A 27,681-nucleotide genomic window follows, 5' to 3' on the forward strand; every position below is an offset into this window, starting at 1 on the left:
TCACCCAGTGCCAGAACTTGGCTGTACTGCAATTACGTGTGGGTGCACATGCTCAAGGCAGCAGTTGAGACTCACCTAGTGCCAGAACCTGGCTGTACTGCATTTACGTGTGGGTGCACGTGCCCAAGGCAACAGTGGGAGATATATGTCTGCTTTTGCATTGGTTGGTGTGTTGTGATCCACCAGTGACAAATACTGTGGGTTACTGTATGTATTTTGGGGGCAGGTGCACAAAGTGACAGTGAGGTAATTGTCTGCCGCTAGGGAATTAAGAGCTTTTAGCATTGCACAAAGGTGGGCAAGTTATTATTGGGGACATAAGGAATAGGCGAGTACATTCAACTATGTTGCATACAGCTGCTAGGCCTCCACCTGCCTTTCTGCCGAATCCTGGAGAGCCGGTTGCTCCTTGGGAGCAGTGGGTAGATGCTTTTTAAGGTATATTTGAGGGCTGCAGGTGGGGCAAAGTTCAATGATGATGAAAAGGAGGCTGCTTTACTGAATTGCATTGGTACTGAGGGGTTGAGGGTTTTTCGTCATTTGCCTGGAGAGAATGTGATGGTTCAGGGGGGAGGTGAAGGGGAAATGGTGGTAAGTGCCTATGAGACTGCTTTAAAAAAATTGCAAATACGTTTTGGTAAGAGTTAATGTGGTTTTAGAGCGATATAAGTTTTTCTCTAGGGCACAAGGTTCCATGGAAAGCATAGATTCATATGTTACAGCCTTACGTGCACTCATGGCTACGTGCGGGTTCCCGGGGAATGGAGAGGAACATATAAGGGATCAGATCATGATGAAGACGTCCAATCAAAAAATTAGAGAGAGATTGTGGATTGAGAACAATCCTTCTCTTGATAAGGTTTTGGAGATTGCCAGAGCAATTGAAGCCTCAAAGGCGAGTGTACAAGTGGTTACTGAAAGGGACGGGAATAGGGAGATGGTACATGATGTGGTTCCAAGGAGCAAAAAAGCTGGGGATAAAGTGGTGGCACAAGGCAATAGAGCATCTAAGGGCAAGGAAGGATGCAAAAATTGTGGCTGATCGAGTCACAATGCTGATTCTAAATCCTGTCCTGCTAACAATGTTGAATGCAGGAAGTGTAAACGTGTGGGCCATTTTGCACGCATGTGTAAGGGGCAGGTGGTTGCTAGTGTAACTACAGAGGACGCTACCATGGGGCTAGAAGGGGCATCGGGCGATGGCTCTAATCAGAGTGTCATTTTACATGTTGAGGGATGTGGGCGGAAGGGTCCATGGGTGTCGGTATTGGTGGACCAGCATCCTGTGGATATGCTGGTGGATCTGGGGTCACCTTATACTCTGGTGTCTCCGGAAGTCTATCATGAAGTGCTGGGTAAAGAGATGTCTACTTTGTTGCCCCGGGACATCAGACCATATGCTTATGGGCAGCATTCCATTGACCTGCTTGGTTATAATTGGTCGAATTTCTCTTTCAAGGAGAGGCAAACTGTGGGTAAATTGTATGTGGCTTCAAAGGGCACAAGTGTATTGGGTTGGGATGAGCAGGCTGCACTAAAAATACAAATCCATCCAGGTGAAAAGGAACCAGTTTTAAGTGTCATGGAGGGAGGGGAAGAGAATGACATAACGGTTACTTCCACAGTGCTCATGAGTGAGTTTCCTGAGGTATTTTCAGACACCCTTGGCAAGCTTAAGGGTTTTACACATCGCATTGTGTTGAAGAAGGGTGCGATTCCGAGAGTGCATAAAGTGAGGGGAGTGCCAGTTGCAGCCAGGGAGGCATTCAAAGCGGAATTGACTAAGTTGCAGTCAGCAGGAATAATTGAGCCTATTGAGTGTTCAGAGTGGTTGTTTCCGGTGGTTTTAGTTAAGAAGAGTGATGGCAGCATCAGAATGTGTGTAGACCTCTGGGAACTAAATTCCAGCATATGGGTGGATCGGCATCCTTTGCCAAATATTAATGAGTTGTTGTTGACGCTGGGGGAAGCTAAATACTTTTCAACTTTTGATTTGTCGACCGCGTATCATCAAATTGACCTGCATGTGGATTCCAGACCCCTTATGTCATTTGTGACTCCGTTTGGGGCTTTCAGGTTTTGTCGCATGCCTTTTGGCCTGGCTTCGGCTGTGTTTCAGCGGTTGATGCAGCAGTTGTTTGGTGGTGTGGAGGGTGTCAGCTATTTTCAAGATGACATTTTGGTTTGGGGCAGCAGCAAGGAGCAACATGATGTCAGGGTAAGGAAGGTCATGCAGATTCTTAAAGCGAGAGGATTGACGGTAAAGTTGACCAAGTGTCAGGTGGGTGGGCAGGAGGTCACATATTTGGGACATACATTGAGTTCACGAGGTGTGAGCCCAAAAAAGGAGTTAGTACAAGTGTTGAGGGATACGCCAGCTCCGGGCAATAAGGATCAGCTAAGGGCTTTTCTGGGTCTTGCGGAGTACTATGTTAAATTTGTTTCAAATTATGCTGAAAAAACGGTGGCCATGAGAGCTCTCATGAGGAAATGTGTAAGGTTTGTATGGTCTGCGGAGTGGGCGGCAGAATTTGAGTTGGTTAAGAAGGAAGTAGAGAATGCTCCTTCATTGAAGTCATTTGACCTAAAAAATAAAACTGCTTTGACTGTGGATGCAAGTGAGGTGGGTCTGGGGGCAGTGCTAGAGCAATTGATAAATGGTGAATGGGTACCAGTGGCTTTTGCTTCGAGGACCTTGAGAGAGGTGGAAACAAGGTACTCCGTAATTGAGAAAGAGACTTTGGCAGTTTTATGGGCTTCAAAACACTTCAGGACATTTTTGTGGGGCATACCTTATATTGTCAGAACGGACCATAAACCGTTAGTGCAGGTATTTTCTACCAAGGGGGTCATGGCAGTGTCCCCGAGGATTGCCAAGTGGTCAGTACAGTTGCAGGATTACAATTTTTCCTTGCAGTATTTTCCAGGAAGGTTGAATGTTGTTGCGGACTGTTTGTCCCGCTTGCCAGTGGGACAGGGTGATAGTGAGGCAGGAATAGTACAAGAGGATGATTCACAGGAGTGTCAGGTTGCTTTGGTGACCTCAGCTGTGGAGAAGTTGGTGTGGGATCGGGAGTCTGAGACGGATCTTGAGTTGAGGTGGATTAGGGAAAGTCTGCTTAAGGGGTGGCACACTGTTAAGGACAGGTTAGAAGGGAAAGCTTATGTTCAGGTTATTGATGAATTAGCCGAGGGTCCCTGGGGTGTGTCTAGGGGTTGTAGGTTGATACCTTCTGTAAGTTTGAGGGGAAGAATAGTGGAATTGGCACATGTTGGTCATTTGGGCCGATCTTTAACCAAAAGGAGACTGAGAGAGGAGTACTGGTGGCCGTCTATGGACAAGGATGTTGAGCAAGTAGTGAAAGATTGTATGGCATGTTCTGTCAGTGATAAGAGCAAGAAACTGCATCCACAACCTATACATCCTGTAGAGGTTCCAGAGCAGGTATGGTCGAAATTGGCTTTGGATATCATGGGTCCATTTGACTGTTTAGAGCCTGAGTCCAGATATATGTTGGTATTGGTGGACTATACGTCCAGGTGGATTGAGGTGGCGGCATGTTCTAGTGTTACAACCAATTCTGTTATTGATTTTTTGAGGAAAGTATTTGATCGTGAAGGATTACCTGCAACTTTAGTTACTGACAATGGGGTGCAGTTCACCTCTAGAGTAATGAGAGAATTTTTGGAGCAGCATGCCATTTCTCATTGTAGGACAGCTTTATATAATCCTTCTGTGAATGGATTAGTTGAGAGAGCAAATGGTACCATTAAGTCAGCCAATGGTTTGGATTGGCAGGAAGTGTTGACACAATATCTGGCTGCATATCGGAGAACACCTGCTATGCTTACGGGCAGATCTCCATTTGAACTCATGAGGGGTAGGAAGGCAGGTACAACATTGAGAACTTTGGCCATGGGGGGTGGTGGGCCATGTAATATGGACTTGCGAGCTATTCATCGCAGTGTTTTGGAGAGCCAGCAGAGCACAATGTCTTCACAAAAGGCTACGAAGGAGTTGAATGTTAAGCCTGGGGATGAAGTTTACATAAAGAATCCTAGGATGGTTCACAAGGCTACGAAGGAGTTGAATGTTAAGCCTGGGGATGAAGTTTACATAAAGAATCCTAGGATGGTTACAGCTCTTTCATGCCCTCAAGGAGAGTTATCAAGGTGGGAAAGGGGCATGTGCACTTGGAGGATGGCTCTGTTTGGAGTAAGAGAAGGGTGGTGGTGAATGGCTGCAAAAGTATGGATAGGCCAGGTGTGGGATCTAATTTGGAATCGCAAGAAACAGTACTGGATTATGATCCTGTGGATTCACAAAGAATAAGGATTGAACAGGAAGAGATTGTTCCAATTCCAATTCCTGTTGGTCCAGAGGTAGATGTGGAATGTCAGAATGCTATGGAGCAGCAACATGATGAAAGACAACACAGGGGTCGTGTGGGTAGGAGTTGTGGTCCTCCCATAAGATTTAGAGATTACATTTGTTAAAAGTACAAGTACATTTAATTGCACCCATCTTATTTTGTCTGTATCTAGATGGAAGTTGTATTGATGACAAGTCATGTAATATTTTGTTAATTGTTCCATTGTTCAAATTGGTATTAACATTTTTATCCAAGGGAAGAGGATATGTTGTAATATGCACGGGCTCGTGCATAGGCACACTGGTGGAATGTTGATGAGTGTTCGGCAATCAACATTCCACAGTGGCGGTTGGTGCTGAGGGAGCCGAGGAGGAGGCTGTGGGGTCTCACAATAAACATACATGATTTCACATACCTTAGTGTTGGTAGTTGTTTATAACACATACCCACATTATCCTATAAAATGTAACGGACTACTTTTAGAAAGGTACTTTGACCATTCCGTTTTAGCTGTACTTTCGATATTCATTTGCTGGTACTTTCATATGGGACCTGCTGCTCTGTTATTTCAGCATAACATTTGTATGCGATGTGCACAGGCATTTGCTGCACTCCTTTTACCCTCTCGGCAGGATAGCTCAGGGGCAATGTGCTCGCCTTGGAAGCAAGAGGACACGAAGTAGCGCAGGTTCGATCCCCGGGTCCGCGTGTATTAAGTGCGTTATAAATAAACGATCATATAATATCATGAGCCTCTTGGTTCTTAAAGAGGGAATTATTCTGTTTGGAACAATGCTACTTCCAAGGAGGCAAGCACTTTCCCTCTGCCGGGCCAGACCTGACTGCCTTTTTTGAAGCGTCCCTACTCATGTTTTGCTTTCGTTTTTTCAGTCGCAAGTACACAAGGCAAGTTTGGAACTGTTGCAGCCTCTGATAAGTTTGTGCTAACGCCCTCCAGCCTGTAGGTGCAGACCTCATTAGCTCAGCTTACTCTTAGATGGTAATTGCCTTTGACGGTAATAAACTGAAATATGTAGCTTTCCCTAAATGGTTTTTATTAACGTCTTCATGTGACCCATTTAATGAACTGGCCGCAAGCCCTAACCCAGCCAAACATTATCTAATCCCTCATTGATCTAAACGGTTGTACAAAATATGTCTACTTTCATTCTTAAAGAGGCTTTAGCTCGTGAGATTCAAGCAGGCCCGACTATCCGTCTCACCATTCTAATGCTCAAGTTGCTGTTATATGCTTAGCTTGGATAGTTCTTTGTAAGAAAATATCAGTAAAACTGACATGATCAGCTGCTCACCCCCAGTTCTCTGTCCCCAACCTCAGTGTAGGTGAGGTTAGAAAGTTATTAAAGGTTTGTGCAACTGTGATGCTCCTAAAGATATTAGTAGCCTTTGTGGCTACGAATCTGGCATTAGCAAGGAGTATTGAAAAAGAGATTGCTGTCACCATATTTTGTCAATGGGAGCCATTTCATAGCAGGGCCTGACTGCTGCCATTTTGAGATACTGTGGCCATTTTTCTCTGGAAAGTGTAACGAGCGACTTAAATGAACAGAACACTTAATGTTTACAATTTTGAGCTGTCTTGTGTCCATGGGTTATGCACTTTAATTCACACTGAAATGAATATAAATGAAATTCAGCTTATAAACTTAATGAGCTGCACTAGGGGCAAGCCACGGGCCTGCCTAGCTTCAAGTTTCGTGCACAGAGATTTAATTCTGCAGGTTCTAAAGGAGACGCAATCCACTGGGATTGTTATCCTGGATCCCACACATTGAAAGGTGCTTTTCCCTCTAATCATACCTGTGACTTTTATTCATTAACCCTAGTCACGGTAGTGCTGTCAGTTTCTCACTTAAAGGTAGCCTGATTTCCGACCAGATGGCTAACAGTACCTCATAAGTATCCTCGTATCATCGTGCTTAACAACACACACTTTTCACCAAAATGCATTAAAATAAGAAACTAGCCTGTCCTCAACTATAGAATGGGCCCGGGCTCTTCTTCATAGTTAAAGTAGATTCTCCATTTTAAAAACATTTTGAAAATATAGTTATGTCGCACCAAAGCCTGCAGGCATAGAGGTGCACATAAACACAAATATACAAACAAATAAATCACATAACATACAACACAGGAGGCCACTTCAAAACAAATAATATCAAGAACCAGAAATATCAATTCTACTATTCAGTCCTATCACATCATCAGAGACCAATCTTGATCTTGTAATTCAGAGAACAATTCCAACGACTCAATAAGGCAGTAAGGTTGCTAAATCCACATCCCACAATAAGGCAGTCACCGTTTTTGCATATAGCCAATGGAAAACCTTGTTTTGTAAGGACTGTCTGGATTCTCACAGCTCAGTCTTATTTACATTGGTTAAAATGAAGTTTCTTTGGTCCATAATGCAACTTCTCAGTCAGACTAGGGTCCAAAATCTCAGGCATACTCTGATTCCTAGCATAGCAATCCGTCTTTGTTGGAGTAACCGTAGGCTTACCAATGAAATTCCCCACACTCCCATCTCTTATGGGATAGAGATTTTCCAACACCCAAAGAGTTTGGCACAATTCTAGGGCAGCATCCTTGACAATCACCAGATCGATATCTTCCCTACAACCCCCGACAGATGAACCAAAGTCAACTCTACTTGTTTGACACGCTATACTTGTCATAGGAGGACAAATCTGACCAACACCAGTTTGACACTTTTGATCCAAACTAGTAGATGATGTTTGTAGCATAATAATGCCAAATAATTTGATCCAACGTCCAAAATCGTTACTATTGTAACATTGATTATGGTCAGTAATGATTTTCTCCTTAATGAATTGCCACTTCTCTTTATAGCTTCCGACACTGGCCAACTTATTTCCCATCTGAGGAGTCAGCTTCACAAATGGCAGTTTCCAAACTCTTAATAGATGAAGGATTATATTTCTGTCAACAAGTCTACAGATTTTTCTTGATCAAGTTGACATCATCCTTTTGGCACAGTGCTACATCCTTAGCTGGTTTATGGCTAATATCCATGTCAATGTTAATAAATTCAATGATATCTTTCTGAAAGTGCTGCCTTCTCATAGAGCTCTTTGCAGGTACTAGGGACAGTCAACTCAGGGTTGCGCTTGGTGGCATACTCCCACTCCGCTTGGTTGCACTAGGGGTCACACACACTCATTCCCACTTATAATACTGGAATCCTCAGAGAGACAAATCCCCAGACCCTAAATTAGGAGAGGATTGTAAGATTTGCGTAAATGTTCTTATCTCGGTGAACTTACTTTGTACAGAAAGCTCCATTAACCAACCAGAAGTCTGCCTTACAGCGCATGCTATACTGCCAAACATTATAGACATAATAGGCAGAGAAGGAGCGAAACACACCCTGCAATACTGCAGCTCCAATGGTCTGCACGGCAACACGTGCAGAAAGAAAGGGAAGCACGGACCGCATCTCCAAAACGCAGCAACTCGTAAGCCGCTACAGAGGAAACGCCGGCAGAAAGCTGAACAACCCAGCCGTTCCAGTGGCATGTCGGCTGTCACCCCTGACAGCCTCTATGGCTGTGCTAGAGGAAAGGACCTTACAACTGGCTGCTCAAGGCGTCGAGCTGCACCAGAACTCCCGGCCGCTTCCGACATCCGTGCTAGAAGTGTCTCTGGTTTAGTTTTATTTCAGTTTCGAGGGAACCAAACAAGATATTGCTAGCAGCGCTTGTAGAGCCTCCGTTTTCAGTGACAAATGGCAGTGACATAGCTCCTATTAGTATATATTAGTCTTTGACTGTGGCTCAGAAGACTACAAGTTATTCAGTGGCCATTATAGCTTCTTTACTTGAGTGAAATGTGGACTTGGCACAGTTTTTCCAAATAGAACTATTGTCTAGTTTCATATCCTACAGACATTTGAAATAAAAAGAAAGTGGGCAACTCAACTATTTCAATGAAAAATACAGACTGCTACTGGAACCTCTTAGAATCATAATCCGATTTATATGTGCCCAGGCTTTATCGATGTAATTGCTGGTTACTAAGTTTTACATTTTCATCTCCCTTTCCAGAAACTAACATCTTTTAGCCATGAAATGCTATGTCCCAATGAGGAAAGGCGGTTCAGATCCTTCCTGCTGGCCGTGTTTTCCCAAAGTTTGCACTGCACATCATATTATCGCATTCAGTGCTCCCGTTTATGTTCATACTCTCTAAAATATTTTGGGTCAATAAACTCAGACCATCTAGCCAAGCAAGCATTTACTGTCCTGTGATTTAGTTATTGCCGACACCCTCTAACTAATTGAATTAATAAAGCCTGGCCGTGATGAAAAACACACCATCGGCCCGTTACATAATATATTTTTGGGTTGGTATGCTGGTGGGAGAGAGGAAGTATGTAAAGCTAACTTCGCCATAGAGGCAAACTGTAGAGGGTCCAATATGGTCTGCACACTTGCAGTTGGCTGCCATGAGGACCCGTTGTTGCACCCCTTTGTCCCCATCAGTTTGAGCAGTGCCTAAAATAAGGCGAGCCAAATTATATTCCTAATCCTGATGGTGCAGGCTCTTTGGGCTGGTTTTGTAATCCAGCAACGCTACATTCATTGCTGCTGAATTCTGAGAGAGCAGCTAATTTGCAATGGCCACAATTCCATGTAAGTGCTCTTTTCGGCCGAGAAGCAACCATGGCAGTATGGGTGCACTGAAAGTCAGCAGTCACCTAACAAGGCTACTCTCTGTACAGTGGGCCCAAGTGAACCATCCGTAAGGGGTGCCCTTATCAGACCCCACTGAGTTTAGTGCTTAACCTGTGCTGCTGAACTGCACGTTGCTGATGCTTATAAAAAGCATATGCATTTTCCAACAAACCCTTTTGTGTTTTGCATGGTGTGGAATGGGGACAAGTAGATTTCTTGTTTGTTTTATTATTGAAGCGAACACATAGAAAATGACCGTCGATTGTTGTACTATATACAGCATACCTTCCCCACGCCCCAAAACAAAGTGGGTTCATTTGAAGGGCAAACTGGCTTTAGCAGTTCATTGGGGTTACATCTCGGTTAGACTCGAGACTCGGCAAATGCGAATAATGCCACATCCATTGAAACCATCATCCCAGCAGTGGGGCTCATTCTCCCATCACTGGTGTTCTATTCTGTGCTGTCAGTAGGCATTAAGTCAGTCGGCGGTGAAGCCCCTCCACCACGAGATGAACTCTGCCTCAAATGATGTTTTCCACTTCAGTGGCACTCGTTCGGCAATTACTGGGTCATTAATATCATTGCATGCAATTAGTGACAGCCGAGTGAGCAAAGGCCTTCCTGACGCTGGACTCTATCCCCAGAACACTTCCTTCTCTGTTGACTAGCATGCGACGAATAAGAAAAAGAGTGTATTTTATTATACATGGTGTTAGTCTCACAAACATCAGGGCGCTATTTGTGTAGAGAGTTACGTCATGACTATTTTAACTAAATTCAGGTGCACAGTGTTTCGTAGATGAAAGTCACAATGCTGGCTTTGTTTGTGCAGGGATGCTACTTGTTTTGTTTTTAATTCGTGGCACATGCCTGTTCTGATCATGTTTTAAATCTTTTTTCTAGCCATTTGCCATCTGCAATTTTTGCAAATAGCATTTAGCAAATACTACCAATTGTGATGTCTGGTTAACTTCTGGTTGCAAAATTTGCCACGGTACCTATTTTGCACTCTTTGTGTGTGTCTTTGTTGGTGCCCGTAATCCTTCGGATCATTGGAGCGCAATACAAATCTAAAAACAATACATTAATTTTGCTGTTTTTACACCGTTGGAGTAAATATTGTTGAAACGTATGTTTGAAAAACGGGCACCGATGTAACCAGGAAATCATAGGTGGCAAGTCTATAGATTTCTCAAATTGCTTAAGATAACCCATTTAACCAATTTGCAATCCATAAGCATGGATTTGTTGGATGCTTTTTGTACTGTATTATGAAGCCTTGTGCACTGTTCTTTCCCAGTGTGCACTAAGAGCCATTAAATGGCTGTCTGGCTGCCTTTTCATGGTGCAAGCTTTTGAGACTAGATATCCGTCCAACACAGCATTCTGTGACTTAAGGTCTTGCTGCTTCTGTCCTATTCTTGCCAGAGGTTACGCAGTGCAACGGGGAGTGGGTTGGGGATGGGAGGGGGATAACTGCATGGCCAAGCAGGCCTTGCAAATTCTTGAAAGTGCCACTAGCCTCCAGGGCGAGTTCCTTAGTTTACATACTCAAGGTAAGAGAAATGCACTTGCCCCAAGGTGACTGATGACAAAATATTTACCAGAGAGTTTTGTAAAATGGTGCATGTCGTTATAAGCACACTTCATATTTGGTGCAATGTTGTCAAGCATGCACAGTTAAACTTGTATTTGCCATTTACTGCCAAGTGTACAGCAAGTATGTTTCTAACATCCCCATGCCCATACTCGCCAGCAAGGTCGAGTATTGTGCAAATGGTACTCGCCCTCATAAAAACTACTCTCCAATGCCAGTGGGCTAGTAGATTTTGCGACCCCTGCAAAGGGTTTGAGCATGGATATCATACATTCAACACTATTCAGAGACTTCGAAGACCATGCAACTGCTGTGCTGTTCTTGCCAAGGCAGAGGCTGCTTCCTTAGTGTAATGCGACTGGGCAGCGTGGTCCAGGTATGAGAATCGATATCCACCCGGCTGCGTCATTCCAAAACTGATAAGGCCTTACATCCTCTGTATTGTTCGTGTCACGGCACCGGATAATATAACGAGGCTCAGCAGCATGGAAACACGAAGCTATGCAGAGGTAACAGTAAGAGCATACATTGTTGCCAGTGATATCTCCAAAAGATCAGTTAGTGTTCCCAGTTTTACATTTCATGCAAAATGGCATTGTTTAAATTCAAACCAAAGGGTTCTGAACATAACGAAAATAACCTGCAGAGTAAAACACCTGGTATGTGTGATTAACAATACTTTCTAAAATGATAACACTGTTTTATCCTAATAGTTTCTTGTTGGATCTTTTATGTATTTTTAACAATGAGACCGCGCTCCCACACCTCAGCCCCAGACCAGCAATGTGACTTACCTGCCAGAACTAGTCGTCATTCCCTACATTCCTCCTAGGCAATTGAGAGAAACACAGGTCCTTTAGATCTGTGGACAAACACAATGGCACACCTGGGCGGATGCCGTGCCCGACGGATATATGCTCTTGTAGCCCTTTTTTTAAGCCCACTTTTTTAATTTATCACTGGCTATGTCCCTACAATGTTGATCTGTTCTGTGCACTCGTAGGTACAGGAGCAACCCTGCCATATTAAATCGGCAAACACATAGATACCACGTGATAATCATCATAGCACTTGAATTGCGTGACAGATGTTCAGAGAAAAAGGTCCACCTTCAGAAGTATTTTGAATGCCAGAAAGAGGCGACCAGGGACACCTACCTACATGAAACATCAAAAGGGGTTAAGAAAAGGCAGTTAGAGCAGAGGCCCAGAAGGATGAAAAACAACCCAGGTGGTCAAACAAGGAGCTAGAGCATGAATTATGTTACCAATAAAAGCTAGATTTGTACGAGGAAAATGAAACTGGGAAATGCACGTCTAGGTGGGCTGGTAAAATGTGATTTAACAAATGCTTTTGTGAATAATTTATATTGGTTGACTTTTTGTAGTCTTATCTGATCAGGAAAAGATACCTAAGTAAAATGTGGTCATAATTCCATTTTTGAAATACCATGTTGAAATAGAACTAGCAAAAATAAAAGGTGATTAATGCAATGCGACCAAGTGAGAGCCAAGTGATGTTTTGGGAGTTTAGGGACGTTCTGTAGCACACCAGAATAAAACAATGTTTTATTGCTTACTGGAGACGTGTCTAATGCCAATGGACTACGAAAGCATAGATATAATTTTGATCTACCAAAGTCAAAGCAGTGCAGGGACCTATAGCTTTATGGCGGTAACCTTGTCCATAGAGGTGGAGAAAATAAAGAAAATGTGTATGCTTACTTACATCAGGGGGAGGTTGCACGAGACAAAACCAACAGTTTTTTTTGTGACTAACTTGTTAAATCATGCAATGTCAGTGCGTGTGATCTGCTTGGATTAAAGCAAATACTTTAGTACTGTTGCATAAAGAAGACTGAGCCAAATTAAACAGCTTTGTAGACTGCCATAGACCTACACCATACATAAAGAGATTTGCGACCAACAGCATACATCTATTCATGGCTGAAATGCAAATGTTGCATTGCACTACACACTAACTTACTTGCCAATGTTAACTAGTGCCACACCTTGAGAGAACTGTGAAGATTGCCCTACGGCACACCTAGACGGGATTGTGAATGTTAGCATGTGTCACACTTAGATGTAATGATTATCTCTAGCCTGCCTCACATCTAGACAGGATTGTGAATGATAGCGTGTGCCACACTTAGATGGAATGCTTATCTTTAGCCTGCCTCACATCTAGATGGGTTTTGAAGATTAGCAAGTGCCACACTCAGATGGAATAATGAATGATAGCAAGCATCACACATAGACATAACTGCAAGGACAGCAATGCTAATTAACCGATCCACTAACTATTTTCACCCCTCTGCATACACCTCTCAAACTCTAACCAAACACAACCAAAAGCCTACAACACAACAATCCACACAAACTTCACTACACTGCAACAACAAGCAAACCACACATAGACCTGCACAACAGTTAACTACAACTACCGAACGTAAAATACCCCAAGCCTAGTCAACAGACCCACCGGGCTGAGGCTGCCAACAGCACATTGCTGCTCTCTTGCACTTTTCCAGCTTATTCCCACTAACTCACCCCCCCCCCTTTCCTTTTTCAGAGCCGCCAGAGCACCAGGGGACCACTCCGGTGGTGATAGTGCACGGTACAAATATCCTTTAACATTAACGTTCTCAGAATCTTGAACTGGGTTGGGCACTGACTATTCTGGTGAGCAGAATCTGACAGGACACAGACCGTGGGATGTCACAAGGATGCGGACCAGGAAGGGTCCTTAGGCTCTGCGACGGAATTGCTATTTCAGTGTGCATGCAAATATTAGGAGGGAAGAAAACCTAGGGTATTCAGAGAATTGGCAACTAAGATTCCTCTCTGCATGTGTGAAGAAGGGTGGAACAGTGCATGGTGGCAGACAGTATTGGGAATATGCAACAGGAAAGGGATGTTGAAGCTGTTGTACTGCCTGGTCTCAAAATATTGCGACCAGGCAGTGAAGACACCCAAGTGGGAGGTGGTTTCTATAGGGATAGTGTTTCACCTGTTAATACTCGAATCACTGTTGAGTCACTTGGAGAATTGTATCACGTTTTGTAGAACACACCTAGATGGACAGTATGGCTGAAGGCTGCCCATAGCTTGCAATCTGTAGATGTGCTATTCAATGAGAACATGATTTAAATGTGTACAATCTCAGCGAGAGCAAGAAGTTAAGGGGATATAGGACAGACACATTAACACTTTAGGGCATAAATTCAATAGATATGCCAAGTATATTCCAGAAGCAGATTGCTCAGAACAAAGGCTTGTTTGATGAAACCTGTATGGAGAGGTTCTCTGTGACATGATGAGGCTAGTCACACAAAGGGTGTGAGGTGAATGGAAATGTCTTCTAGGGGGAGCAGTAGGGCAAATCAGTACTCAAATGGAAAGATGCGGCGTAGGCACAGCAGGGTATCGGTAGTGGAAGAGCAAAGACAGACGTGGGTGCTAAGGTCTAGAGGAGGTACTGAAATGGGCAGACGTGAACCAAAATGGGTGTTTTGTCAAGATAGTTGTAATCCCAATGCTTAGATGTGGTGCACTGTCGAAGATCTCCTCCAGTGTGCAAGTGGTCTGTATGACACACCTTCAGCATTGATTTGGTGATGCAGCTCTTGTAAGGTAATTCACGAAAGTGGCACACACAACCGTGAGGGAGATAGTGGGCCTGATTCACTAAAGCTTTTAACAATGGCCCAATCCCATTGAAAAACGCTTTATAAATCTGACCCAGTGTGCCTGTTCCTGGTCAGACACCCCTCACTCGCTTACTTATGCATATGCAACAGACATTAATCTATAGGGGCTCTGAGCATTCATGCATTGTGATGACTAAGAACCTAGAAGCGAGTTGACAGCTGTAACTAGGCCATAGCCATTTGCTGTACCTCTGCTTCGTTGCCATGTTACTCAGTTAACAGAGTCCATTAAAGTAAGTCAGCATGAGTTGGCTCTTAAACTATTCTAAAAAATGCAATCTGTTGTTAAATTGTAATTAATACGAATATTGTTTTGCTCTTTTGTGAATTGCGCTTTTTGTATGTGTGCTTGTTAGCTGATCTGTTTCACTTGATTGCACATAATACGAACTCAATCTCCCTTAGCCATCTTTTCCCAAACGTTCACTAGCTTCCTAGAATCTCACAAGAGGCTGTGCCAATGTTAGAAGCCCCGCTTCCCTGGCTCCTCGACTCAAGGTTTCATGACGTGCATATTTTTTGCTGAGATCATTTTGAAAGCAGACACCTGTTTTGCGAGACTTTTTGCAAGGCAGTTAAAGATGTGGATAAATACAAAAATCAGCATCTCTTTTAGCTGCAGGCCTTTAAGCATGCCTTCGATAGCATGGAAGACAGCCCATGTGATTGCTGCCAGCCCTTGTTCATCTTCCTGAGAAAAATGCAGGCGTGTGGGGCAGCAGACTTATAAGGTACTCATGTCCTTCTCGTTTGGCTGAGGGCAAGGGGGGTAGGGGGGTGGCGGAGGGGTGGCCTGTGTCTCACAAAGACAGCAGTGGCCTCCAAAATCCCTGCTCATTAAATCAAGACACCAGGATTTAGAGCGCAACTTGCTGCTCTTCACGGGCCAAGGCATCGCATGAGATAATTATGGTGGGCCGCTCTACTCAAAATGGCTCTGATGATTACAGAAGGAAGCCATGGGATCTTGGCCGGTTGTTATCTTTTCTTTCTTGCCTTGAAATTGTCTTTATCTCATTTACAATTGAAAAAAAGGCTTAACTCTGGAATATTCATAAGCACCCGCCGTGCTTCTGTTTCAAAATAAAGAGAAATTCCTTCTGAAGGGAGGCATGCCTGCAAAGAAAGCTCGACACACACCGGTGACCTTTCTCAATGGCTAGACATGTCAAGCCGCTCTCGGGGAGTCCTGGGGTGGCGCTTTTTTTTGCTTTACATCGTGAAACGTGAAACCTGAAACCTGTCCTGTCTCACCCGCTCTTTAAAATGACTTCAGTGGAAATTCATTGAAAATTTCAAACAAAATAAAAATCAAGCGCACGTAATTGTTTACAGCAGCCTGTTCCTGACCCGCGAGATATGAAAGCGCTGCTGATGTGTCCCGGGTAATATTGACATATGTCTGTCTACATGTATTCCTCTCAATCTGATTTATGATTCTAATCAATACTGCAGATTTCCATCCATTATTTTTATCCTTTCAAGACATGGCCATTATGAGGGAGAACAATGCCGGAGTTTGATCAATTCATGAAACTGAGCTGAGCCAAGACATCGAGGAACTTAGCTTGCAAGAATTTGCTTCCACATGCGCTCCCAGGCAACTATTATATGAAGGTCTGCTGGTATTACTGAGAGCACCGAGCCCGTTATTGTTTGTACATTGATCTTCCTACGTCTTTTACTGCCCTGATTACAGCGGTTAGACGTTTTTAGATTTTGCAAGGTAGTACCTTAAAATGCTGTATCGTAATACCCAACATAAACCAATTTCAAATTGGTAGGTAAAGTAATTTGGCTGGAGGAACAGGAGTGAAAAGGTATTTAAGAGACCACAAAACAAAGGCATTTTGCCATATCAAACTTAAAGGGGTGCTCTTGCCATCAGACTTTACTTAATAAAGGAGCCATGTTTTGTATTGTATTTGTCATTTTATATAGTGCCCTTTCCCCATTTGTATGGCATCAATGTGCTTTGTGGATGGAATGCCCTTGGGGACCTTAGTCCATGTGTGGGAGATTCTAAGAGTTAATTTATAAGAAGCATTTGTGCAATTTGCCGGGTTGGGACTTAAGTGGGCTGGCTAAGCACCAGTAAGCAGCCTTGGCGGTCAGGCACATGGGTGGCTGCTGTTGGCGGTTTAGGATAGAGTGCTAGTGTTGAATATTCGATGTGTGCCCAGCTAGACTGACATTTTTCATAGGATGTCGCTGTATTCTAATGGCAGATGTGTTGAGGTACGTCAGGGGTTTCAGCGTAGACGGCTATGCGGGCTGCTAGACCGGAATTGCATAGACATAGCTGCATTCTAAAGTGCATGGAGGAGCGGCCGTACCTGCGTCCACAGTTGTGGTACAAGGTATACATATCTTAAAACTCAGATGGAGTTCATCTTCCATGTCGTTTTTCTAGGTCCATTGCTATTGGCTGGTCTTGTCAGTTGAGGTCTCTCTAGACAGACACTCAAGCCTATAGCGATTTTGTGATCCTACAAAAGTCTTCGAAAACGGCTGTTAAAAAAAAGTGCAAAAACGACTGTTTTTGCAAAAAACATTTTTTTAAAAAGAAAAAGACCCACGGGCAAGAATCTCAAAACAAGAGCATCCCAAGAAGGGTGGGGGGAGAGTGAGAGAGTGAGAGAGACTAGCAAATCTCTGTGCTTGCTTTAGTAATGATGTGCTCGTTTCCATATTTATGGAGCCTTATAAAATCGCGCCACTTTGTTTCTAGGACAACAAAATCCACAAGCAAATTATGAAATAATTGGAGCAAATGCTCTTAAAGTAGGAACAGCTTTCAGCCTTAGGCATTAGAAATTACACGTTCCATTTTAACACATTGACAAAGCCTTTTATGTGTTTTTGGCAGGGCGTTTAGCAAAACACAGAATTCGGATTATTAATTCCACTTAAAATTGCAGGAAATTAATGTTATTTCATTATGGCATGCACAGTGATCATCCGGAGCATGACTAAGAAAACTTTTCTTGGTCTTGAAAGCTTTTAGATGAGGCATAGGGTAATCCGCATTACAGCAGGGGTGAGGTTCAGCAGAAGGTCTACTCTTTAAGCTGCATCAAATGAAATATTTATGATCATGATCAGTGCAACGGTCCCTTTGGATCAATCCATCACTGCGACAATTGCAACCCTGCAGCTCGCTGATTTGACTTTAGTCCATTAAACCTTTAGCAGATAGTAACTAAAGGCGTAATTCTCAAAGATGTTACTGGGGCTATGTCTGCCTTTTTCCTTGGCTTACACCTGGAGAGGGCTATTAGAGTCCTAGCATGAGTTATACTGAGTTGGTCCTTGAGAAAGCCAGTCATATGTCAGAGTTACACAATATAATTTCTTTTTTTACTCTTAATAGCCCTCTCCAGTTGTAAGTTAGACTTACTCCTGGTAATATCTCTGTGAATCAGGCACCAGTTGGGTAGCATCGATGCTCGGGCTCACATCTCGTAAGTATTTGAGCTTAACGTGCATATGTGTTGGCCATACAATTGACATGACTTGTTGGTAATACCATGGGACTTGCGTCTTGATGTTGAACGTGTTAATGGGTCTTTTCCGAGGATGCCCTCTTCCTTTTTCTTTCTTTTCTGATGAAGACTTTGTGGAGCAGATTATCAGACCGGAAAATCTCCTTGGCTAGTTCACAAAACCACAGCAGCAACATAAATACACCCATAAATAATAGAGCATGTCTAAAAGTCTGTTCTGCAAACAATGTGGCCAGCGTTGAGTCCAGATATTGACTGTCTAATGGCTGCAGCGTACACATTTACTGCTGCAGGAAGTTACAGAATAAGGCTACCATTAAGTGCACGCATTCTTTCCCTCAGCTGGTTCTCTAGCTCGCCCCATGGCGGGACAGCTGCCATTTTCGGAAACAGTAGTCACTAAATTGGGATTTCTTTATTGTCTTTCCTAAGATAGGCTCCTATTTGGTGGTCCGAGGAGGCTACGTTTGGCCTCGTAGTTATTTAAAAAGTCTGTTGGAATGTGTATTCCTGTGAAGTTCCGAGGGGTAACTGTGAGATTTAACATGCATGTCTTTCCCAGCATACCTTGTTTTAGGGCATGGGGACGGGGGTGGGTTGTGGGGGTTGGACAGCCCAGTTTACTGTGATTGGCTCTGTCTTTTAGCACAGTCCTTGCTGGGATTTGCTTTCTTCCCCGACCTTGCTGGATAAGGTCTTGTGAGGTAGCGATCGCTCGGTACAAACACCGCCCTCTAAAGTGACCATCTCGCCGGCCACTACAGAGTAGATATAGAAGATGTACTCAGTCGACGTTTATTATCTGGCACACAGCTGAAGTATATCGTGAGGTTACTATTTACTCTTTTTCTTTTTTTGCTGTCCTTGTACCTGTACATCAACAAACAGGTCGTAAAAAAAACTCTTTTAAAGTAGACACCTTTGATTTATGTCCACCACTGGCCTTTGCTATTGATTTTTTTCCCCCTTCCCTCGGCAGAGAAAAAGCGATACGTCTCCATTATTTTCCACGGCCGTTAGCGAGATGCCACTTGTTAGATGCGCCCTTATCTCAGATTGCATTATTCTCAGCGCTGTTCAGAAGGTGAACAGCTGGAAATGGGGCTACTGCAAAGGAAGATAGCACATCCGCGCCCCGCGAATCAGTGCAGATGGCTAGCAGTGGCGGGGAAAACTAGAAGCAATTTCAGATGTTCAATTTAATATGTGCTTGTTTAGTACCATGTTGGAAAATGCTGATGCTGTTTGTGGTGGAGGGGCACAGTGGTATGGTTGCTCTTGCGAGGCTTTCTTTCGGAATGCAACTCCTGTAATTCTGCAAGATCACTTGAAAAGAAGAAAAAATTGCCAACTCTCAATAAAAGTTGCCATTGCTGAAATGAATTGCCTGGAGGGAAACATGGTATACTAGGTTTGCTTGAGGGTGGAAGGCAGTGCGTTCTGTTGGACTAGTATAAGAGATCCAAAGACTACTTAAAATCTGAAATTACCTTCACTGAATATTGCCTCATTTTATGGAAACAAGAATACAATAACTGGTGCTGTTATTAAACACCAAAGTGATATTCATTTTATGAGCCTGGGAAGGAAAAACGGTGTGTCAGACTAGCTAGGTATCAAATCCTCGACCTGCAAGTTGTCCATGGATTTTTCGGGTGTAAGAAGTACGGTAGTTGGCACTGTGTACATCTTTCAGCAAAGTCAAGTTGATGTTGACAGCCAGACTCTCATAGGCTTTCAACTGTCTTTCATTTAATTCCTAAGGAAAGACGTTAGCAGTACCAGTTTCCGCACACTTCGTTAACCCTGCCCGTCTCTCCTTCTGCCTGGAACACCAAAACAATAAAATCACCTAAACAACCTGAAGAATGGTGTGAGAGATCTACGAGAGGATATGCTGATGTTATGTACAGCGGCTGGATGGGGTGCTCTCCACAGGATGGCTGGGTATGGAGTAACAAAGAAGAGCTGCCGATGGCTTCAGTCGAGGGACAGTGGGAAAAACACGAGATTGAAGCACACATAACTTAATCTGAGACTCCATAGGGATTTAAATGTGGATTTAGGTAGTGCTTGCTTTGTTTTAGCAGTAGATAGGTGGTCTAAATTCTATGCTGGAAGGCGACACACGGAGCACTGGGAAGACACGATAATGAGAAACAGTGGGTTTCTAGTCATCCTGCTGCATGTAGTGTGACACTGTTCTTAATCTTCTCGCCAGGTGCTTCTCAAGGGTGTTGGAGCATGCCGGATTATTCACTTCCCCTCCACGGCATACGCCACAAATACAATGGAAGCACACATCGTGCGACAGGGAAGTTATCTTTCTGTTATAATGTCTAATGCACAAGCAATAGCAGGCCCTGGAGGAGCATCTCGCAGGGAGGCGGTGCTTCACTGAAGATGTACACAAAGTGCTGTTGTCACATTATTTCACTTTAGTTTGCATCTGATAAAATGGTTGTTAAAGATATAGACTGCCATGACCAGTTGAAGGAACAGTGTCACAAGCTGGACCAGGAAATATGTTGGCCGAATTATGCATTTACAAAAAAATCTGTTTGAAAACTGTGCATAAACGTTTTTGATCACAAATGTGCTATGTGTTTGCTGAAAGGATTCATGGCTGACTTCGGAACAGGCCTGGCTCCGAGCTCGTTGGAGGGTTGTTCCTTCAACGACCATGACAGTGGTGTAGTAGTTTTGTTTATTTCCATGTTCCATGTTATTTCCATGTTATCCTTTTTTAGTAGTTTGGTTTATTTCCATGTTCCATGTTATTTCCATGTTATCCTTTTTTTCATATTGCTCTAACTTAGTATGAAGTAAACGACTTCCAATGAAATGTGGAATTTAGTGAATCGTTCTACAAACACAATCCTCCATCTGCAGATGTCACACTCAACATATGTTTCTTCATTTGAGACCCCCATAAAAATGTCAAGGCCTTTGAGCATTAAGTATAGCTTCCTTGATATCCTTGCAGTGCCAAATCTGCTTCAAACTTTAGGAATCACAATAGCCATGTCAGATTTAGAAGGTATTTGATACACGTGCACATTAGATCTTTTCCATAGAGCTTTGGCGTAGAGTACAGGTGGCCGCCCTCAATGGCCATAAACATGACTACAGCAACTTGCAAGGCCGGGCAGCCCTCTCCCACGCTAGCATACTCCTTAGATTCCAAGCAGGAAATGGCACGAGAGGCCGTTTAGAACTGCCATAATATGCTATCGAAGAGATCCTAGTGGCAGTACAAGGGAGTTCCTTTGCATTGGAGCAAGAATGGAAAGCACCAAACCTTTTTTTTCTTTGAGACTAAATGTTGGAACCTTCGGGAGGAGTAGAGAATTAACCACAGAATACGCAAACCGTTATCCCGTTTAACTGGTCTGGTGGTGGTAGAAAGCCCTCCAGGTGATGCAAAGCAGTTAAACTGTAATGAAACATTGACTGAGCAGGGCTAGGGTAACCATCTTAGTTTACCAGAAATGTCTTACCTTGTGCTGCTCAAGCGAGCATCCTGATTACTGCATTATGAAATGGTACTGGCCCAACTCACCGTGGTCGTTTCCACACATTTTGTTCTGAGTCGTTTTGCCACATTGTTTTTGCTGCATTTGTATTGCAGGGAATGGGTTTAGGGAATGTTTTTGTTTCAATATTTGAGGTAGTTGGGGGTAAGGAAGAGGGATGGGGGCCAGAATGGGCTTGCCCCGATAAAAACACTGCAAACAATGCCGGGAAATAGCTGTGTTGAGTTAGCCCACTATGAGCTATACTCGATCCTTATGAATTATCGGTAGCTATCAAATGTTCTGAGAGTTAAGGAATGTAAGACATGCATGCCCTAGAAGAGAAGTGCCATCCCCTCCCCATGGGAGGTAAACCCCCAAGTGGCTATATATGCCATGGGATGTAGGCCAAGTGCAGCACCTCTGTCTACGAGGGGATCTTGGTTATGAAAAATACAAGTGCCGCCCAGAAAATATATACAATTTTAGGCCAACTAAAAGCTGTTCTGATATTGTGCGCATTTCCTCGTGGTACTGCTGGCTTCATGATAACAATCTGCCATTCAAAGCCAGCGGTGACTTGGTGGTGGGCCTGATGAGCAATGGGCCGTGCCAACTTGGTTTTTCTTCCCATTGTATCCCTACTGGTGGTATAGGCCTGTGGATACCGCTGGTGGGCTCTTCTTTCCCACTGGTGGGAGCCTCTGCCTGGTACTGCTGAATGTTGCCCCCTATGCTCCATGAAGTATTTCAAAGCCTCTCCACCTATTCAATCCAACATAATTGTACGTTTTAACTGGATTCTTATTTATTTTAGCACTCATTTGTTCTCTCACATTTACGGAAGAATTCATGATTGAGATGCGTTGTGACCATTGAAATTGTATAACTTCTGACAGTATGTGCCTTAACAGTTGTTATATTTTTTTGTTTGTTCAGTAGTTGCCTGGTTGTAGCAGAACAAGTTATAGTGCATGAGTAAAATATGGATATTTTGAACCAAGCTGTCACTGTGTGCAGCCTTAAGGACTATGTCTACGTGTTCTGTTAAAGGCGAATAAAGCTGTTCTGCCGAGGGGAAAATTGCTATCGGTCAGGAAGCCTAACTGAGTATCTTATTTTGTAGCATCAGCATTCCATTGCTTTGATTCCATGTAGAATGTTCTGTGGACTGACCTGCCAGCTTGAAAAAGGCACTCAGGTGGCCAAATTCATTCTGAAAATTAAATTAAAGCAAGTATTTTTTGTGTGTTGCAGCAACATCAAATGGATCTTTTGAAGGGGTGGATAACCAGGAAGGAGGAGTGTGCCAGACACGAGCCATGAAGATCCGCATGAAGGTTGGCCAAGGTAAGTCTGGATCTGTGTTGATGAAGAATTGGCTACACGCTAGATATCGTCGATTGTTTGCCTTTGCAGTAACTTTATTATGTATTCAGAAGCAAAGAAACACAGGAGCCCTTTCCTATTTTCTGTTATCCCAAGAGCCTGTTGTCTAAATTTCCCCTTGGAATTCCACCCTGGGTTGGTGCCTTGAATGGCATGCCGAGGATCTAGTTTGTGAAACAAAAGCCAAGGTGACCCAGACTAAACTCAACAAACAAATATAAGCACATCGTTCTGACTGGTTTGTGGCTTTGCTGATACGTTAATAGCAAGTTGTGGATGAAAAATCTTTTGAAAACATATTTGCTGTGCAGCCACACTGGCCTTTTATTAAGGGATTCTACCCAAGAATCGAGATGTGGGCAGAAGTTGCATGTATGCACCTTATCGCAATCAAGCAACCACTTCCCAGGGAGAATATCTGAGCAAAAACTCAGAATAAAACGATGTTCCACTTGATCAGACGGAGACTGACCTTTTTGCTGTTTGGGCATCGGTGTGGTCGCTGAGCAATTACAAAACGGAGTGACCCTCGATTGGAACATGCACCTGAAAGCAGGGGTTAACATTTAAGATGGCAAGCTACTAGCCAGTCATACAAAGTCACTCGCCACCTCGGTTCTGCACATCCACACAGCACACCATTTCTTACTTACCAAGAGTCAATTATCCCTAGCCAATGGCTAGTGTGAAGGCACATTTGAGCCCTGTCTGAAAGTATACATTCTCAGGAAACTCGAAGCACAGGAACTTTTCTTTTATATGGTCTTATTTTGTACAGTTGGGAAAAATATTCAGGGAACCAAAATGGACAGTTAATAGTCTCAACTGTGAAAACAAAATGAAGTTTCCCACTTTACAGAAAATGGGGACAAAATGTTACCCAAAAATGTTTAATCAAATTGTGGCCCTCTAAGGTGCAAAAGAGACGATTCACCCAGTAGCAGGTATCGTTTAAACATTTCCCACTAGCGCCCCTTTGCATGTGTGATGTAATTACTCCTCCTTGCCATTTAGTAATTCATAGGACGAGGAGAACGTTACTTGCTGTGCTGCCAGTGAAGGTGGTACAGTTCATCTAAAATTGCCACTACGGAGAAAACTTTAGCCCCCTGCCCCCATGTCTCCAAAGCAAGGCTAGTATAAAGTGGGTACCTTCCTTCCTACGCTTCTAAAGGTCAGGCAGGCGTCCCGATTGTGTGCAGGGATTTAAAGCAGTTAGCATATCAAATGCAGACAGGGTAACTCGAATCTTTAATTCCTGCAAAGCAATGAACGGGCTATGCCGTTGGCAGCAAGTGCTCTGTTTGCCATTGTGTATAACACACGGGATTATCAGATGATAGAATTACAAAATATGAGGGAAATTCTGGCAGCGAATTGAGATGATGTTGACATGAACTTTTTCTCTCCACTAATGGAATTGGGATGTTTGACATGCGCTGTGGTCTGGGTTTGGTGTGTATATATACAGGGGTGGATTTAGGTTTCATTGAGCGGTAAACAATGCACGCTGAAACGGACACCACCTCCCCTCATGTTACCCACTGCCTTTCCTGTTTATCTGTTATCAGAAACTTTGTAAAGGGGGGGGAGTTTGATTCTCGACCCCAAAAAGTACCCACAGTTCGTTCTCCTTTAGCTTTTTGGTATGCCTATTCACCCTTCTCCATACTCCCACTAGTAGTGTTCACGAATTTGTATTTTTTTATGCGGGTGAAATTGAGATGGATTGTTTTTTGGGGAGTTAGTTTCTGCATGCTGCTAATCAGTGCCATAGTTTGCATACAGTCTAATCTGAGTAGGTGTTTATATATTCTTTGGGAAAAATTAATTTGCTATACTGCCAAATTTAAATTAGTTCATAGATGGTGGAGCACAGTGAAAACAGAGAGAAATTAATTGAAACCACTGAACTTCAAATAGCTTCATGTGATTCATTTGAACTATTAAGCCCTGAAATAAGGCAGTTTCCATAACTACCCCTAGATCTCCCCTGCACAATTCAGTGTTGTTGGCCTCACATGTGACATCATGAATGTTTGTAGGTTATGCACATTTGCGTGCTCTTCAGGAGCAATGGGAAACAGAACCGTGTACCAGAACGCACATGGGAGAGAGTCCACTATCATTTTTCGCTTTGTGCGCTGGCTAATCTACCACTGCTTAGCGCAGCGCCAAACATGTATCTAACAGAAACTTTAGAGGGACTTTAGTCACAGGGGACTTGAATAATTTTGGCTACCACTCAAGGATGCTTCACGCGTTGTGCCTGTATTTTTAAAATCACACTCTCCCCGTGTTTGACTGCAATCTACAGCTGAATACTCTTATCGAACAGGTTTTACTAAAACGTGGCTGGTTTATGTTGACCGAGCGCCATATTTCAGTTTGGGATAAAGTTCAGTCATAAGCAGTGAAATAGGTCCAATCTCGCCTGTGTTCAGTTTAGTCTTTAGTTCCTCACGTACACATCATGCTATGCAGCTGAAGGCTTTACTCTAGCTAGGGGTATAGATAACCTATTCCAGAGCAAGAAATAATCCTTCTTCTAATTAGACGTGTCCTTGGTAGCCAATCACCTTGTGGCAAATGGAACTGTTATCTGAAAAACCTTGTCCGCCTAGGCATATCGTTTCTGCAGGCTTATTGCACTTTCAACCTCTGCCAATACGGCTCACCACATGGTTTCCTGTGAAGGTGACATCATTCTTGTCCTCAGAGCGCTTAGCAATCTTGTGTTGAAACTGCCTGTGCATCTCAGTTCCCTGATACAGCTTATAACGTTTTATATGCTCCAATGGCAAAGTGACAATCATTTGTTTTCCCCCAGATCCCGATTTCGACTCGTCGACTGAGGATGCTGGCCCGACGAAACGACCAGAACAGGAACAAGGTAGCAACGGGAAAAGTTCCACCACTAGTCCATTTGTAAATGTCCCTGCAGGTAGATACCGCCAAGCTTTTGATCTAACCAGACACCTTTTTTTTTCCCTCTGGGCATATCACGTTTATGATCCTAATCTGACATTTGTTCCACAGTTCTAAATATTAGAAGAGTGCTATGGAATTATATTTTCTATTTACTTAACCGCTAATGGACACAGTACTCCTAAGGGTAGCAGTAATAGCGATTCCCACTCCGCTCTAGTGTGGGTAATGACACTTACAAGCCACAATTGTGTGGTACTGTTTCCAGAAAAGCTTGTGGTTATGAAGAACTCTTAATGCTTTTATATTTCTTAAGTGCTTCGTTTCATTTCGAACACTGCCAGTCCGGAGACAGTCTCTTTCATTTGTCTTCCTCTCTGATGCATTAGCTTGGCAGCTTTCGACAGTAGATTATAAACTGAGCTTTAATGCATTTAAAGTGAATTTACAACTAGAACATAGCTCAGCTGCTTAATGCGCCAGCCAGGGGCAAGACCTTTGTGCATATGAGGACGAGAGAGTACTTGACTCCAAATCCAGTGAGGGATGTTCTTTGTGAAATTACTGAGATGTGTGAACAACTCTTGCTTACCTTTGGTAAGATAGTTATGTTGGTGAACTTTTCCTATTGTGGGATGTTATTTTTCACACTAACGTATGTATTTAACAGTGTTTGGGGTAAAATACAAAACTCCATGTTAATAAACTATATCATTTTGGCTTTATCCATTTTAATAGCTGGCGCTGTTGGCTTGAGTCAAGACATCCAATTTGCACACCAGACAATCTCGTAGCATACTCTGGCATACATGTTGTCCTGTGACAGGATCTTTTTATTCATCACTGGCATAAGCAGTTAGTGGCTCACTTGGGCTCACGCCGTGAATGAACATGAGCTCGTCCAATGGGTGTTAGCTGGGATCTCGACCAACAGAAGATCTCCTTCAAAGGCCCCAGCATTTGCAATAGCAGAGATCTATCAGATAGTTGAGGGAAAACACACACAGTTTAATTGGTCAAAAAGAGAGGCATCCCACACTCCTTCCTGTTTTGACATAAGTATTTCAGTGCAGATTATTTCAAATGAATCTGGGTTCCTTTGAATCTGGTTTCTATGAACTTTCTTCTGGTACTGCACTTTTGCAGGGGCTCTCCATGAGCCTTCAATGCATTCTTACTACAACCCAATCAAACTAACCCTTGCTCCTGGACCCCAACTTTTTTTTGGGAACTTTCGAATTTGCATTTGTTCATCCATTTTCCAAGTAAAGAATTTTTTTTGCACATTTTTTAAAGAGGATTTTTGATGAAATTGCATATTTGACTTGGAATATCTCATTTATAATATTTCTCCTCTAAATGCCACAAATAACTCCACCCACTTTAGTCGGATGCTTGGGTTTGCAGTGAAGATATCGTATCTTCAGCGTTTGTTTAACCCCCTGGAGCTTGAGAAGACCTGCCATGCACACCTGCAGCTTCAGAACTCAGTGTCACTGCTGTGGTTTGACTCCAGCAGTTTTGAAACACCCTCCTCCATTTCCATAAGCGCTCAGTGTGTTCTCAGTCTCTGTGGGGATGGCAGCATGGACAGTCATCAAGGACCCCTCCATATTGACAAGGCAGCAGTTATGGGAGACAAAGTGCTTCAAGCAATACACACGCTACTCTCCAAAACTGCATTAATTACCATAACCATATATAGCAGAGTAAGTCCCAACTGAAGGAATAGCTTTACCTCCTCTCTGTACGTATGCTGTAGTGCGAGCCTTTTACATGTATTTTCTTCAGCAAATCAGTTAAATTCGCTCACCATCATTATTTTGCTTGGCACCTACCATGACATGCATTTGCTTGTCTTTCCTAATGCGGGAAGTCACTTTGCATAAGTAGGCACAAGAGCATGTTTTACCGTTCAGAAGGGTAGAGAGAGCGAGAGG

The 27,681-nt window shown here is 43.3% G+C and overlaps 1 protein-coding gene across 2 annotated transcripts in view; it reads left to right on the forward strand.

Moving 5' to 3' along the window:
• Positions 1 to 27,681, forward strand: part of EFNB2 (ephrin B2) — a 54,928-nt gene that overhangs the window by 23,210 nt on the left and 4,037 nt on the right. The window contains exons 3-4 of one of the 2 annotated variants that reach the window (XM_069636576.1): positions 22,682 to 22,774; positions 25,644 to 25,757. In XM_069636576.1, the coding sequence (XP_069492677.1) occupies positions 22,682 to 22,774; positions 25,644 to 25,757 (207 nt within the window). The remainder of the gene's footprint in view (positions 1 to 22,681; positions 22,775 to 25,643; positions 25,758 to 27,681) is intronic. The other variant, XM_069636578.1, reaches the window with a different exon arrangement.

The sequence above is a fragment of the Ambystoma mexicanum genome, chromosome 7p (genome assembly GCF_040938575.1).
Source record: "Ambystoma mexicanum isolate Mex_15411 chromosome 7p, UKY_AmexF1_1, whole genome shotgun sequence".
Lineage (NCBI taxonomy): Eukaryota > Metazoa > Chordata > Amphibia > Caudata > Ambystomatidae > Ambystoma > Ambystoma mexicanum.